The 16,930-nt window shown below is 38.2% G+C and overlaps 1 protein-coding gene across 1 annotated transcript; it reads left to right on the top strand.

Moving 5' to 3' along the window:
• The first annotated feature begins 13,690 nt into the window (after window positions 1-13,690).
• LOC126751960 (fork head domain transcription factor slp2) lies at window positions 13,691-16,377 on the top strand. The gene is given in 2 exon segments (XM_050462438.1): window positions 13,691-14,712; window positions 14,715-16,377. Coding segments are annotated over 2 exon segments (1,899 nt in total). The 5' UTR covers window positions 13,691-14,147; the 3' UTR covers window positions 16,049-16,377.
• The last annotated feature ends 553 nt before the right edge of the window (window positions 16,378-16,930 follow it).

Raw genomic sequence — 16,930 nt, 5'->3', positions numbered from 1 at the left:
AGGTTGTTGACTGACAAAATGTAAACACAAGGGTCATTGAACCAATACAATCCAATAAAATAGTCCGCTCAATGGGCTTGTATTTACTATTGTTGCAGGAGAAGCACCGGCAATCCAGCATTTGGTTGAGGGCTCTAGGCTATTTTAACCTCTTAAAGCGACTAAAAGTTAGCATTTTTTAAGGACTCTAGACGGGTCTAACCTTTCAAAGATGTTTTTTGGGAACCGATGAGTATTCCAGACTAATAATTAGACCTTATTTAAGATTCTAGACTAGTCTAACTCCTTGAGATTTTATATTTGGGAACTGTTGGATGCAGCATACTAATTAGACTCTTTTTAGGACTCTAGACAGCAGTTTTTTGGGAGCTAATGGATGTTCCATCGCCTGAGTTAGGCCTTTTTTAGGTCTTCTAGACTAGTACCACAGCATAGTCTAACTTAATAAAGAATTCCAGAATTCTTTGAGAACCGTTGGATGTTCCAAACTAAAAGTTGGACTTTTTCTTAAGGTTCTAGACTAATCTAATCTCTTGAAAACTGTTGGATGTTCCAATCTTAGGATTATACCTTTTGAAATTCTTGACTAGTCTAACTTCTTAAAGAACTTGAGAACAGATAAACTAAATTTTTGGGGAACTGTGGGATGTTCTAATCTAAGAGTTAGACCTTGTCTTAAAATTCTATACTAATCTAAGAAAAATGTTTGGGAACTCTACATTAATGGATGCTTCAAACTGGAAGATCAACTGTTTTTTTTTAGACTTTTAGACCAGTCTAACACCTGAAGGCACTTTTTTGGAAACTGGTGTATCTCCAAACTAAAAGATAGACATTTTTTAGGTCTAGAGTCTTATTTAACCTTATCCTTCGAAGAAAATGTGCACGAACCATCGAAGTGATGTTCAAACGAAAAATATATGCTCCTGAGGGTAATTATACTCTCCACTTCGAAAATTCGATCAATGCAGGTCTTCAAAAGCTCTAAATCTTTGTCAAGCGCCATTTTGTCATACATACACCAATATATAACTACATACATATGTATATGTGTAAATAACAGCACCTACAACATATAAATAAAATAATGTGTCAATGGACGCATGCAAATCCTTTCGCCGCTTAATCCTTTGACTCTTTGTTTACACATGTTTACACTGCCACACACTGCCGCACAGTAGCCAATTTCCACAAATTGGCCTTACCTACCGCTGACGACAAAACCGGTGACACACAACAACCGGAAGGCAAGCAGGACGACGACGACTTTCTTAACGGCATTCGAAAGTAGTGCGAACAATTGAGCAAATATGAATATGAAAACGCCCGCGGCAATTTGGAAAAACAAAGCGCACAACTATGCATTCACACATGCAAATGTTTGTGTGTGTGTGTGGCATGTGTAGGTGTGTAGCTGTGCGTCTTAAGTAGATAGTGTTTGCAAATTGCCGACAAGGACGTGCACAAAGCCGGGCGAAGGGATTAGAATGCCAACGAAATAGTCAGCAAAGGAGCTGAATTAGGTGAAAGGTTGAACGGCAGCAGCAGCAACAACAACAACTACAACGGCGGCAATAGCGTTTGCTGCAGCGCAGCTGAAAGCAACGGCAGGGCCTGTGGCGAAGGCAGGGGCAGTGACTGCTAATAAAATCAATATGCACGGCTGCAAGATGATCTCCTTAAGGCACAACAAAAGCAACGACAACAAGCACTTTGTGATTAGCGAAGGCAAGACAAAAGCGGAACTTCTAATCGCCGCGCTGGATCGGCGTAAATATTTGCATGACAATGTGTACACAACGCGCCAGCCCGCGCAGCTCATGGCTATTCGCAACAGAAATAGTGCAACAACAAAAACACTACAAGCAACTGCCACGCATTAAGGCATAACAGCGCAAATTTAACCCTTTCGCCTGGCAGCCGAAGCGGCTTCCATCTGGATGCTAGAATTATAGAAATAAAAGCAGAAGAAGCTAGAAGAAAAGGAACGGGTTAAATTTGGCGGAACAACTGTGATTTCGGCATTTGGCACGGTGCTTTGACATAAATACACAAACTATGCAATTGACACGGTCTCAGCGCGCTCCTCGGTGGGTGTGGCAAGCCGCTGAGTTGCGCGGAAGCCTCGCACTGCCAACGAAAGAGTTGAACGCGTTAAAGTAAAGGGTTAAGCGCAAGTGTAGGATAGCGTTGCGAATAAAACGGTAATCTCGGGCACAGTGATTGCTGCTGGATTTATGAGATTTATTCGCGCTTAACTGCAATCGATTCGCCGCCGTTGCCTTTTGTGCGCCTTAGAAGCGCTGGCATACTTTCCTACTTACAAATATGCGTACATATGTATGTATGTATGTGTAGACATGTGTTTGTTGGTAATTGGCCAAATTTCAGCGAAAACACGCTGCCACACAGCGTCACGGCAGCGTTTGCTCACTTCCGCTGGTCAGCGCTGTTGATGTATATGCGCTTAGTTGTCGTTGTTGTTGTTAGCCATTTGCTGTTTTCACGTCTAGTTACAATTTTCATCATAAATTGCTGCTACCCGCTGGTTTTTGCTATTGTTTCTAACCCTTTTGGTGCCAAGTTGTCATAAACACAGCACAACAACGCTCTTTCTACCCTTCGTTGTTGTTGTTGTTTAATTGCAGATACAGCTTGTAATTTATAAATATTTTATGTAGCGAAAATTGGTAAATATGTACATAGTTGGAGGTATTTAGTGTTGTACATAGGTATATAGTAAATGCATGTACTCAAAATTTGATAAAATTTAGCCAAATGGTCAGTGGAGGCACAACTCAATGTTGCTACAGCACTTTTTTTGCTTAATTAGAAAGTTGGTTTGTTAGACTGGTCTGCTAGCGAAATCGCTTTACTTTCTTGAATGGTGGAGTTCAATCGATTTTTGTTCATAACAATTCCGTTTATTATTTTTTCTGAAATATTCAATTTAAGCGTCTTCAGCGAACAGCTGTATCAAGCTTCTAAAATATGTGTTAATATTGACAAGCCAACCATAACATCAGGGTCGTTAAACTAGGTTTATATTTTTAACTGAAAATATATCTTGGGGGAAATATTTTCCGAAAGAAGAAATCAAACTATCTTTTGATAGAAATTAATTCAGGTTCTGCGACCTATGGTCTAATAGACTCTCCTATATCACATATGATCACAAAGGTACAGCACTTTGAACAATTACAGGAGCTTGCTGGGTGCGATGGAGGTGATGTGATTCCTGTCAACGTAGATGAATCCAAAGACCTTGAACCTGCCTCTTCAAATTGCTGGACCATCAGGTGTTCTGGAGTTTCCGGTTCCATGTCGCAAAACCGGCAGTTTGGCCATCAAAAGATAGGTTATATGCTTAATATATGATTGACTAGGTATACCTGTGTGTACTTCTATATACGAATTTTGCGAAATTCGTTAATTCTCAGCTTTACGCAGTGTTCTTATATTATCAGCATCTTTCCTATCTCTTTAGTAAATGAAATTGCTCATTGTAGTCGGATCAGCCACTACAGTCAACGGTTTCATATTGATCTCTCCTCAAAGAAGGATTGTAGACGTTGCATAGTAAGAAGTTAGATCATATTCTTGTCACCAGTCACCTCGAAAAACTTATGAAGATTACAGACATAAATAAAATTTCTTGTTTAGCATGCTTTAGTATAATTAGATTTAAGAATCCAAATTGTAATCACTTCTGATACCTTAAGAGGTATGAGCACTGTAGAATTTTCATAGAAATAATTCGGTTTTTTTGTCTCTTAACCCAAGTTCTTATAGTTATAAAAATAAGTTTCAATTTTAGAGAGAAATATGGGTAAGGTCACCACCGTCTCAGCTGTAGTTATATACTACCTATACTTTTTTCATTTGGCGAGATAAATAATTTTAACAAATTTTATCCGATCGACTTTCAATTTTGTTATTATCTTTATTAGATTTTGCATAGGACCGTTTCGGTTAATTCAACGATTTTTTATGTCCACTTTATTCCGAAAGTATTGACTAAAAATTTAATTACTTGCCTGAAATGCCTACTATTTTTGAAGGAATCAATATTTTCAAAATTCCTTACGTACTACTATGGGTTTTTCCATGTGAATTAAAGACGTTTACTTTATTTTGTCCCAGGACAGCGATTGTGGAGGCTAATTGCCTCGCCGCAAGACGCTTAAAAAACGATCAAAGAGTTATATTCCACAAAATTAACCTAAAAATAATAATTTTTTATCAGCTTTAGGTTCAACACTGATAAATATTTCATTAGTTCCGTGAATAAATAACCGTGAAATTATATCACAAAAAAAATTAGCGAATCTGTACATGATTTAGTGCCCGCTATAGTGGCATTATACATTTCGTCAAATATTACGATTTTTTCAATATCTACATACATATATATACATGGACAGTGAGAAGTATGACCAATCTTTAGGTAAATGTAAGTAACAGAAGGAGGCTTAAAACTGCTAAAACCTGAATATTCAACAGATAAGCTTTGTGATCAAGTCTCTCACATTTAAAATTACATAATATGTTATGATATGTGTTTGTATGACTAAAATCTATGGATTGTGAACTTTACCCTAAAACTTTTCAACGCTATGCTTATGAATGCAGACTGTGTAGACGAAACAAAGCAGTAAAGTCGCGTTCAAAACTTGGTAAAATGGGACCGCTATGCATAAATTATGTTAACTGAAAGTTTCCACGTGCTATTTCTTTACTATATGGAGTCAAGGATAACGGCTTAAATTAACAACTGATAGTGTTTTTATTATATAATTACATAAGATGGATATACTATTGTATATACAGTGATTAAAACATTGACTAGTCCGCGCTTGGGAATGGAGTCCGGATAAAGAGGGTAATTTTAAGAGGTTCGCTTCTTGGTTTTTTTAAACAGGCTAGCTGATTTCTAAGTGTTGTCAATATTTCTTATTTAAAAATTCAATCTTCTTACAAGAAGCCAGTTGGTTAGCATGAAATCAAAAAAACATTGCTGCAATGTATTCGTTTGAATTTGCAGGTAAGCAAATGTATCCACCTACCAAATATTGTTACTGTTGTCCCAACTTCAAGCCAAGAAAACGATCCATAATCAATATCTCCACCGTCTTTTACCGTTCTCTTACCTAGAATTGTAAGATTTTTTTGGGTAGCATGCTTCCGGTCATCATATCCTATAAAATTGAACATCATATATTGTATGTACATATGTAATTTTGGGAACATACATATTCTTTTATAATTTTTAAAGAAATTTAAAATTGCCTCAAACCTTGCTAAGGGACTAAAAATATTATATATGTATACATAGTATATGCTTAAATATGCAAGTATCAGTATATAAATAGGCTATATCCTATTTCCTTATATAATGCGAAAATAATTCGCTGCTAGCTTGATTAACCTCACATTTCTTATAATACATAATTCTTCACTTCCTCACGCATAAAATTGACGACGTGTGAATGGAAATTAAGAAAAACCTCCCGTTAGGACAATTGCACTTGTAAACTTGAAAAAATGTTTTCCGGTAATTGTAATCAATAATATTCTTCCGAAGATCATTTATTTTATTATTTTTCGCACCTGCAAATTAAGCCGCTTAGCATTAACACGTATGACAATGTAATAGATATCTGCAATTACATTTATTACGCACGTCTTAATTAATATACAATAAAATGGCAACACTTAACGGTAATACTAATTTCCATTTTTAATTTGCATTAGCAAATGCGCGCTTTATCCAGTAAAATGAACACACGCACACATGCATATATACTTACATAAAGCACACACAACGCAATAGCAACAGCAACTGTGCCATTTTGTGCTACCACGCCGTAAAGTCTCCACACGCACGACAAAATATCTCCACCACCAACACTCACCACAGCAGCTGGTGAACTCAAACGTGTGAGTGCGTACGTGCGTGTGTGTGGGTTGCCTCGTGTTTGTTTTGGCGCTGCTCGCTCGCACCTCGCGCATCCAATTAAATATTTGCGCCGCTCACGTAATCCCACCCAACAACATGGCGGCCCCAGGCAGGGGACGAACGCTGGCCGACCTCGCCACCGTTCGTGCAATGGATACACGCTGCGGTTGGCCATGCAGGTAAACTCGTAAACTGTGTTGTGGCAATAACAACAACAACAGCAACAAAAACATTTATGACTGGTACAATAACAACAGCACAGTGTAACAGTGGAGAAAAACAATTTTGTGTAGCCAACAGCTGCGTGCAATGTGTTATTGCTGTTGTTTTTGTGGTTTGTGCGTGCGCTTTAATGCAAGGCTGTTTAGTTGTTGCTTTTTATTTTATTATTGCTTCACTTTTTTTTTTTGTAGTGTAAAATAGTTTATAATTCAATTGTGCGTTAAATGCGGCGCAGTGCCAGCGACGCACGAGCGTAAATCAAAAGCACCGTTTGGCAATTGCTTTTATGGCAAGAGTGCAGCAGCTGCTCAGCGCTAGCGCTATTGTAGCAGTGTACGTTGTCAGCATTGACAGCCACAACACGCCCACCGACCGGCGCACAAAGTCATTGCATACAGTTGTGCAACGAAAAATGCAACGTGCCAACCGTTTGTGCGCTGTGTGGCAAGCAATAATTAATCGTTCAATCAGTGTGTGTGTGTGTGTGTGTGTGTTAATGTTCGCTAATGGTCAAAGTGCAATAAAAAATTATTGGAGCGCAGATTTCACTTGGAATGGCAACAAAATGGCCAACAGATACATACATATGTATGTATATGCATATATGTACATATGTATGTTTATGTGTGGATGTACATATGTACATAATATTTGTATAACTCTGTTTAGTATATACAAACATATATATAAATAAAGTACACTTTTTATATAAGAAATGGCAGCGAAATCAACGCGCTTTAGCCAGGAGAGAGGTTTCAAGCCACGCTAAAAGATTGTGGATAACGCAGGGCACCAACGGATCTCTTAGCATATGCTCGGACGAATCCAAAATGGCCGATAAAATGGTTGCCGAGATATATTGCGCGGTGCTAGATCTCTGGCGACCTTTCAAGCTGACGGAAAACTGCAGTATCTTCTAGACAGAAGTCAGAAAGCCGCTAACAGCGCAAGAAATGGCACAAAGAATATCAATACAGTTGCAGGAATACGCAAGTCGATAAATATGATAAACAAGTTTTCGATAAAAATACTAATCGATTCGGCTTGCATGCGCAGTTTAAGTGCAACAGTCCGGGTCAATTTTGAATAGATTGTGTCACAGCTACAAAAATTGGGAAAGGCCGAGAAGAATTGGCTAATTTAATAACTAATTTTTAATTATGTTCTGAGATTGAACATATTTTTGTAAAGATCATATATTTGTGGATTTTATTAATATTTTCCGGTATCACTTGGCATAAAGCTCATTAGGAAAGCATTGGGAACTTTAATTGATTAAATGAAAAAAATAAGATATCTTGATGAAACTTGCTACACATTTTTCCTAGCAAAAACAAAATTGCGCGTTCATAAATAGGCGTAATCGGACCACTGCCATGCCCACAAAACGCCATTAAAGAAAAACCTATAAAGTGCCATAACTAAGCATCAAAATAAGATATAGAACTATAATTTGGCTCAGAGCATTGCCGTAGCAAGGGGCAATGGTGAGCAAGAAGTTTGGAAGAAATGAACGCGACCCCGCCCTCTAATAATATTAAAGCGCATATCTCTTAAACCACTCAAGCTACAATCCATATTGGCCTAGCTCAAATATTATAAGAAATGCCACCGCCAGTGTAAAAATGGTTGTAATAGGAAGATAGCTTATTAATATATATACATATAGTGCATATATAATATATTTTATTTTAATTATATACTTTTATACCTACAAATAAACAATTTTCTTTCTAGTTTCAGGTGACGAAATTGAGAGCAATAGAATTTATAGAAGGTAAGTGTTGTCAAATTAGGCTAATGTACAGTGGTGTATCCACCCCAAACAGATTTTTTTATTGATTACGCTTTTCTACTTCACATTACATATACTATTGTATATGTATGAATTTACAAAATTTGAAGCTTCTGCCATCAAGTATAACCAAATCTAACAAAATTCAAATTTACTTTCAATATTTCGTTTTCATATTATAACGTTTATTATTCACTTTTAAAGTCTTCAATTGACTCCAACCGAATAGCCAAAAGTCGCACTTAGCTAAATCAGGCGAATATGTAGGGTAGTTGCGGAACATTATTAGTTGAAATTTTGGCTAATAACTCTCCTTTGACATGTTTTTTTCTGCTTCGGCTCATCTTTGTCACGATATTCGGCTGATTGATCGTCGGTTTTTAGGTCGTAAGCATAGATCCAAGACTCATCGCCAGTAATAATTCGTTTCATGACATTCCGGTAATCGGAAAGCATTGATCCACAGACGTTAAAGCGAAACTGTTTTTCGAAAGAATTAAGTGATTTTCGAACCAATCGTGCTTTCACTTTTCTTAGGCCCAAATGATCTTTCAAAATGGTTTCTAATGATCCTTTCGATATTCCAACGATAATTTCACTCATCGTAATAGACAAACGTATACTAAACGCTAATGATAATAATGTGACATTTGGCACCAATGTCTCTAACATTCATACCAACCTAGAAACAAAATATTTCGACGAATGGGTTTTCGAGCGAAATTTAAATTAAAAAGTCTTGCTATTTTTACAAAGAGAATGATAGCAGGATAGTGAATAAACACACGGGGATAATTCTAAATATTTTATGAATTTAGAATTTTTTTCACAATGGACCTCCTAGATGTAGGTATCATCAGACATCCACACCTATCTCAATATTTTATCAAATTATGGGTTTCTAATCACAGAAGGGAGTACCAATAATTAATATAGTATATAATAGTCCGAGAGACTGCTCATTTGTCAGTACCGTCGATAACGGACCACTATAGCATATAGTTGTCATACGAACTGAACGATCGAAATCATGTGCTTTTATAGAAAACTTTTTATTTGACAAGATATCTGCACGAAATTTTCAAAATTCTTAAGGGGGTATTCTAGTCTAGAAATGCTATTTAACGGCATTTTTTAAAGTCCAATAAAAAAAAACTAAGAACATTTTTGCCATCCAATTTTTAATCAGATATTTATTGATATTTTAAGAATACAAAAAAAAAATAAAAAAAAATTTTGTGATAATTTGATTAATTGCGGCGGTGGCGTGACGGGGATTTGAAACTTTAAGGATCTGATTAACCAAATGCCGCTATCGTCTGAACTAGGATAAATAAAAAAAAAAAAAATTTCAATCAAAATCAAAATTTTTTATCAATCCTAGTTCCAACCATAGAGAGATATATAAAGAAGGTCCACACCAAATTTCAAGTTAATCGGTTCTTTAGAACTTGAGAAATCATGTCAGAAGTGTTGCAAACTGGAGTTTCGAGAAAAACGCGATTAAGGATTTGAGTCTAACTCAGCCGGTTTGCACGCTGCGTCACTAAAATAGCTATAAGTCGGTAAATAATAGGAATTTTAAAAATTCCTTTGGGGAATATATTCTTAAAGGTCCAGTCCTTTAAGAATATGCAAAAAAAATCGATTTTTTCAAAATTCTAGACTAGAATACCCCCTTAAAAAAGGAGATATTATAGGTATTATTGCTACAACCGAAATTAAGTGGCCAAAAAAATGTAATATTTTATTAGAAAAAAGAAATTCTGATATTTTTTTGAAAAAAAAAAAATTTTAAACTCGGCCATTGCGACACCATTTCCGAAAAAAATGAGAATTTCAGTGAACATTTCGCTCCATTTTTTTTTTCAAATAGTTGTATCTAATAAAAAAAAATCCTTCTTCGAAGTCTTTAAGAATTGTATCTCAAAGGAATTTGATGAAGATCGGTTGAGTAGTTCACGAGAAATCTTGCCAACCGACTTCAAAAAGACAATTTTCGAGAAAAACAGCGCACTTAGTCTAGCTAGGCTCGAGAGCACAAGTTCTCAAGGCTGTATCTTCGAAACGATTACTCGGTTCAACAATATTTTAAAGGTGTTGAAGAATTTAATACAACAATAAAAAAATGTATATTTTGAAACCCGTAAACCCATGCGGGGTTAATGATTTTTATAGTTTTTTTGGTCTTACTTTTAACATGATTAGAAACTAGCTAATTTCCATACTCTATTCTTTCACAACAGTTCTTAAAACATTTGTTATTGAAAATATATATTTTCTCCTAAATATAAAACATCTACCACATATCTACATATGTATGTGCATACATACATACATACAAGATGGGTGCATACCAGCGAGCAAACTATTTTGATTGTCATGTTATTCAATATTTGTCAAATATTGATTTAATTAAACGAGAAAACACAACGTCAGCAACAGCAAAATATTTATAACTGCACAAGTACATATGTCTGTACATATGTATACTATATCTATACTCATATACGCACGCTCCCTCGCTCATATTCTACTCACTGCCCTCAATTTGTATATTTTGTATATGCCACGATATTAACACCTACGCCAACAACACGTTCAGCGATTCCCCCAATCAGACAGCGGAACGGCAGCAGCAGCGACCAGCGAGCGCAAGCTCAGCCACAAGCGTTCACATCTTATCGGCGACCAGCGACCGTTCCAACACCACAAACACCACCACCAGCTCCAGCGACAGCTATTTCTATACGCATATTTATGTATGTATGTGTGTTGAAAAAACAGCGACTTGAGTGGCAACAACAATAATAAAAGCAAAAGTTGTAAGAGCGACGCCAACGCCTCCTTGTCGGCTCAGTGTTTGCTACAGCGGATCCGTGAGTTTGCAAATAACACTACAAATTATGGTGCAATGTGCAAAAACATTTACACGCTGCGCCCAACAAAACACAAAAACAAAGTGGCAACAAGAGCAGCAGCAGTACTTGAGTGTTGCAACAATGGCAAAGGCAGCCACGAACTCGCATATATCGATACATACATATGTATATGTATGTGTGTATATGCTTGTGCGCTGCATAATAATAAGACTACCAATAAAAGCTGCAGTATCACAACAACAACAACAACAGGAGCTAACTCAATAAGTATTTGAAAAAAAAACAACAACAACTGCGGCTCCAGCATGAGAAAAGTGTGAAAAACGTAACTGCTTGCGCTGCCAGCCTGCGAGCGTGAGCGAGATGGCGACATCGTAAATAATTATAGCCGAAAGTGGGCGTTGAGTTGGTTGTGTGTGCGCTGGTGTGTCCATGTAACGCTTTGTTGGCACACAAATATTGCCAAGCGGCAATGCAGTTAATGCTGCTGTGCGAGGGGGACTGGCGCATTGTAGTATGTGTATGTGTGGGTTTGTGCATGAAGTGGGGAAACATTTTCAGATTTTTGTAGAGCTTGCAGCAATGCGCAAAAAGCACAACAAATAAAAACAATGCAGTTACAAGCATAAGCAAATACGGGCATAAACATGTGTTGTATTTATGTATGTATGTATGTATATGTGTGTCAATGTATGGAGCGAGCACAAAATAATAAATAATAAATGTAAAGAGGGCAATCACAGTCGCTGCATTAAGTTTGCAACCAGCAATTAATTAATTAAAAAATAATTTCATAGATTTGATTAAATTTTTACTGTTAGATATGCATGTACTTCAGTGCGAAAAATGTGTTGCATCTATGTATCTATGTACATACATATGTATGTAAATATCCGTTATGATAGATTTTTTTCTAATTGGATTTAGAACAATTTCTTAAATTAAAATATTGGGTAGTCGAAAAAGTCCCTTCGTATTTCTAATCAAACTTCAATTTATTTTTTTTATATTTCTACTAATAAATGAATAAACAAATATGTACCATTTTGGTGGACCACTATTTGCCATTTTTCCGCTAGAGACATTATTCCATCAGTGTAAAACTTTCAGAGGTGTAAATCGAAATTCTGAAATTTCCAGAACGGAAGCGAGAAAATTTCACAAATTTCATTGGTGGCTTGTGTGACATTCTTTCCTTTTTTATACAAAAATGTCAAAATATAGCGAATTTCCTTATTATTTTCACTAATTTTTGAATAGCTGTAATTTTTTTTTCGACTTCCCCGGATTTTATTTTTATTTCGGGTTAAATGAGGCTTAAAATCTCACCTTTGCAACACTATATGGTATGACACAATGTGATTGGTAGCACTGGAGATATACGACTGCATCGACATCTATTGACAAAATACGAAAATACTTTTTCGACTACCCAATTTTTAAAGTTATTAATAGGGTACGATAATCGGCGAATCATTTTGTGTCCATTGATCTACAGAAAGACCGCTGAAAAAAATGAAATGTGTCTGGCAGCGAGGAAGATTTTTCTGTTAAAAATTATCTAAAATAAAAAAAATTAATATTTGAATTCAGTTAATGATCGAAAACTGGTAAAATTTTGATTTTTGACAAAATGGCGACTTTCCTAAAAAGAAAATATTTTTTTGCGATAAAATTTACACTTCGAAGTGACTTTAAAAATCTAAATTGTTTTCAAAAATCTTTCGATCAAAGCCTGAGAAAACATACATATATCTAAGAAGAGCGTGAGAAAATTTCGAGCCGATCATATCAAATGTTTCGGTGAAATTTGTCTTATCTACTCTAAAGGCAACGTTTCGCGAAAACCGCCTTGAGAACCGGAAGTTAAGAAATTTATTACCAAAGTTCGTGATCGACTTGGTTAGTTCCAATAATTTAGTTTTCGGTTGATGTTATAAAATAATTAATAACTTTTAGTACATTGTGGGGTCTGAAGTGATCTGGTTGAAGAACCTATACTCCTCTAGACTTATTGTCTCTAAAATACAATAAAAAATATAAGAAAACGTGAATTGCGAACTCAAACTTTTCTAAAACTGTGTTTTTTGTGTAAACCCCCCCAAAAAAAATTAAAACAAAAATCAAAAGTTCCAATTTGTTCACCAACTTTTATGAAAAAGTGTACGAGAAAATAAAACAATCGGAATAATGCCGTCGTTGAAAACAACAAACGAGTGCCACGTCAATTGCAATTAGCGCAAACAGCGCTGACAGTGCCAATAGCAATAACAAGAGCAACTACAAAAGCAATAACGACAAAAACACAACACCAGCGCAAAATAGTGCAAGCAAAAAGGCAGCAAACGCGCTCAGAAGAGAGTGAGTCCGTACAAGCAAATGAACGGCCGCCATTGGCCACAGCTGCAATGGAATAAACGGCACATCAGAAAGCAACAACAATGCGTGCGATCCACAAATCCGATTGGCTGCATCCGATAGGAAATGCAATGGTGTTAGTGAGTATTGGACAATGGTTTAGTAAAACTGAGGGTTGCTTGCAAGGAATTATATTCAAATTGGCGCTGGTGGTGGTGTGGTGTGCACAAGGTTGTAAATTGCTGTGTATATGTGTAGTGTAGGACATATGGTTGTTAGTGTTGTGCATGTGGTTGTAGTGCCGTACTGGTGGTGGCGGTTCCGCTGGCGAAAGATTACATGCTAACAAAGCAAGGCGGTGCGCACACAGCCATTGAGCCATGTGGTCGAACCGGTCGCACAGAACTCTCCAATACGCCATACACACACACACACATGCGCATGCATACAAACACAGACGCAAGCGCGCATTGTATATGTATGAATGAAAACGAGTTTGCCTTTGTGCTGCCAGCCAAGTCAGAGAGGTGTCAATTTTAGTCTACAATAAACGACGAGACGTGTTAGATGTGTTGCTGGCGCGGTTTCGAGGAAAACGCGTGAGAATTCGAGGAATTGTATAAGAAGAAAGAAAAAAAAATGTTTTGAAGCAAATTAATGAGATTAGAAAATCAAAATTGAAAATTAACAAAAGCATATTACAAAGTGTGTGTTTGATAAACAAGAAGATAGTGCAAAATTATAAAATACTTTAAGCGCCTATTTACCGTTACGAGCGCTAAGCACGAATACCAGCCAATGTTAGAACGCGTTTTAGTTAGATACAAGTGAAAGCGTGTTGCGCAAGCTTTGTGAACATAAAAAAAGTTAATAAAAAAATTAAAAAAAATTGTAAAAACAAAAAAAACTATAAACAACAACAATTTATTAAATGAAAATGGTAAAAGTCGCCGGCTTGCCACCGACGAATGCGATCAGTGAACACCAAGCGCTCGCTTTAAGCTACAGTCAACACTTACAACAACAACAACAGCAGCAGCAGCAGAGTCAAAGCCCGCTTACGCTAAAACAGCAAAATACCGTTAATCAGCAGCAACAGCAACAACAACCAGCCACAACTATTAGTGCGCAAACCGCTTACACGCTGGCCGAATCCGCTTTGCAACACTCGCTGCTCTACAAGATGGCACGCACACCGCACCTCAAGTCCAGCTTCTCGATCAATTCGATCTTGCCCGAAACGCTGGAAGATCACCATCAACAACAGCAGCAACAACAGCAACATTCACCACAGCAGTCGCCACAACACCACGTACTGCACCAACTGCAACAACATCCAGCGTTGCAACAACAATATCCACTGCATTTGCAACAACAACAACACTATCCACCGCCGCATGATATCGACAGATATCGACGCATGCCACCGAATAGCTTTCTCCCCTGCCACTCACCGCTGGGTTCAGAGGAGCATGACGTCTCCGATGTGGAGTCCGATCTGATGTGACGAGCATGTCGCCACCACCGCTGACGGAGGGTAGTGAAGTGAGCACGCACAGCGCGGAGAATGGCAAACGGAAATATCGACGCAATGGACGCAACGGACGCATTGGCGGCGGCGCTGTTGGTCATGCGGACGAAAGTGCCGACAGCGAATTGGATGGCGGCGAGGAGGATGTGTTGGCTGATGTGTGTGAAGGTGAGCTTGATGGTGGCGTGGATGAGGAATGTGAAGAGGAGGATGTGGACTGTGATGCGGAGGGCGAAGGTGACGGTAATGCCGATGGTGAGGGTGGCGATGCAGAGAAGTCTGCTGATGGCAAACCAACGACCGATAAGAAGGGCAATGAGAAGCCACCATACTCCTACAACGCGCTGATCATGATGGCCATACGGCAGAGTTCGGAAAAGCGACTAACGCTGAACGGCATCTACGAGTATATCATGACGAATTTTCCGTATTATCGTGACAATAAGCAGGGCTGGCAGAACTCGATACGGCACAATCTCAGCTTGAATAAATGTTTCGTGAAGGTGCCACGGCACTACGATGATCCCGGCAAAGGTAACTATTGGATGTTGGATCCGTCGGCAGAGGACGTGTTTATTGGCGGTTCGACGGGAAAATTGCGACGACGCACAACGGCAGCATCACGTTCCCGACTCGCCGCCTTCAAACGTTCGCTCATCGGTCCCATGTTCCCCGGCTTGGGTTATGCGCAATTCGGTCAGTTTTTGTATCCACAACAGGCAGCCGCCACTGCGGCAGCGCCCAGCCTACTGGCCAGCATGTACGGCCGTTACCATCCGTTTGTGCCGAAGAGTCCAGCGGCTGCAGCGGCAATGTCTATGCAATTCGGCGGTGGCGGCACACCCACGTCACCCGCCTCCGTTATGGCCAACTACAGCAGCGGCATGGAACGTCTGTTGGGCGCTATGCCACATCAGAGTCATCCCGCTGCCGCAGCAGCGGCCACCAGTGAACTCTACCAGCGTCTACAATATCAGCAACTGTTGCAACAACATGCTGCCGCCGCGGCAATCGCCGCACATCAGCGTCATCAGCAACATTTGGCGGCTGGCGGCCCCGTGCCACCGCCGCTACACGCGCAACATTCGCCACATGCCCCACAGCATATGCAACATTTGGCAGCGGTGTCGCCACATCAGCAACAATTGCAACTCGGCGCACATATGGCCGCGCAACCTGCCTCACCCGGCCAACCGTTATCGCCGTCGGCCAGCGCATTGGGTGCGCCACCAGCAGCCGGCACAGCGGCGTTATCGCCCATACTCAAGCCGGTGACGGTGGTGGCGCGCAGTGACAGCTGAGTGGACGCACCTTATGCAGCAACCGAGGAGGCTGTATGTATATAGTTATAGTATATAGCAGTATATATGTATCATATATAGTTGATAACAACTCCTAGTTAATTAAATGTAAGCAAATTTGTAAACTACGCTTATGACTTGTAGGATACGAAAAACGGCGCATTGTTCGGCAATCTTGAGTTGTGCACTTTTAGGCAAATGTCGCCGTGGCGCCTGCTTTGCAAAGGCTTTGATTGTAAATTTAGCAAATTCATAAATCCATAAATCAGGAAAAAAATTGTAAATTGAAAAAAAAAAAAATCGAAAATTTAAAATTTAAAAAATTAAAATTTGAAAAATTAAGAAATTGAAAAAAAAATTAAATTTGGCATTACGCAAGAATATGAAGAAATTGCTTAAAGCAATTAGCGCATTGCTTTCGAGTATTTACCTTAACGCGATTTCTGTTTGAGCATGTATGTGTATGTATTTAGAAATATAAATAAAAACTGTTAGCTAGTAAAACGAAATTGAAAAATCAAAAAACAAAAAACGAATACGAGAAATAAAAATTATTTATTTATTAAAATTATAAACAAACATATGTTTCAATCGCTTGCTGAATACTTTTTGCATAGATTTTGGTTTAAATTTTTAAGGTGATAATTTCGAGGTTTCCTACTTTTCTTTAAGAAAAAATGTATATTATCATTCGAAAGAACATATTATTAGGATATAGGTAGTTAAATCGCGTATTGTGGCATCACCTTCGGGTGTTCGTGTGGTTGCGAGAATATTTGAGTAAATAGAAATTTTTGTTTTTGTAACATTTCCACTTATTTTTTGACATAGTTTTAGAAAAATTTCAACAAAAATCTTCTTCTCAACCACTCTTCTGAGCAA

The sequence above is a fragment of the Bactrocera neohumeralis genome, chromosome 3 (genome assembly GCF_024586455.1).
Source record: "Bactrocera neohumeralis isolate Rockhampton chromosome 3, APGP_CSIRO_Bneo_wtdbg2-racon-allhic-juicebox.fasta_v2, whole genome shotgun sequence".
NCBI lineage: Eukaryota > Metazoa > Arthropoda > Insecta > Diptera > Tephritidae > Bactrocera > Bactrocera neohumeralis.
This window is presented reverse-complemented; position numbering and strand designations above follow the sequence as displayed.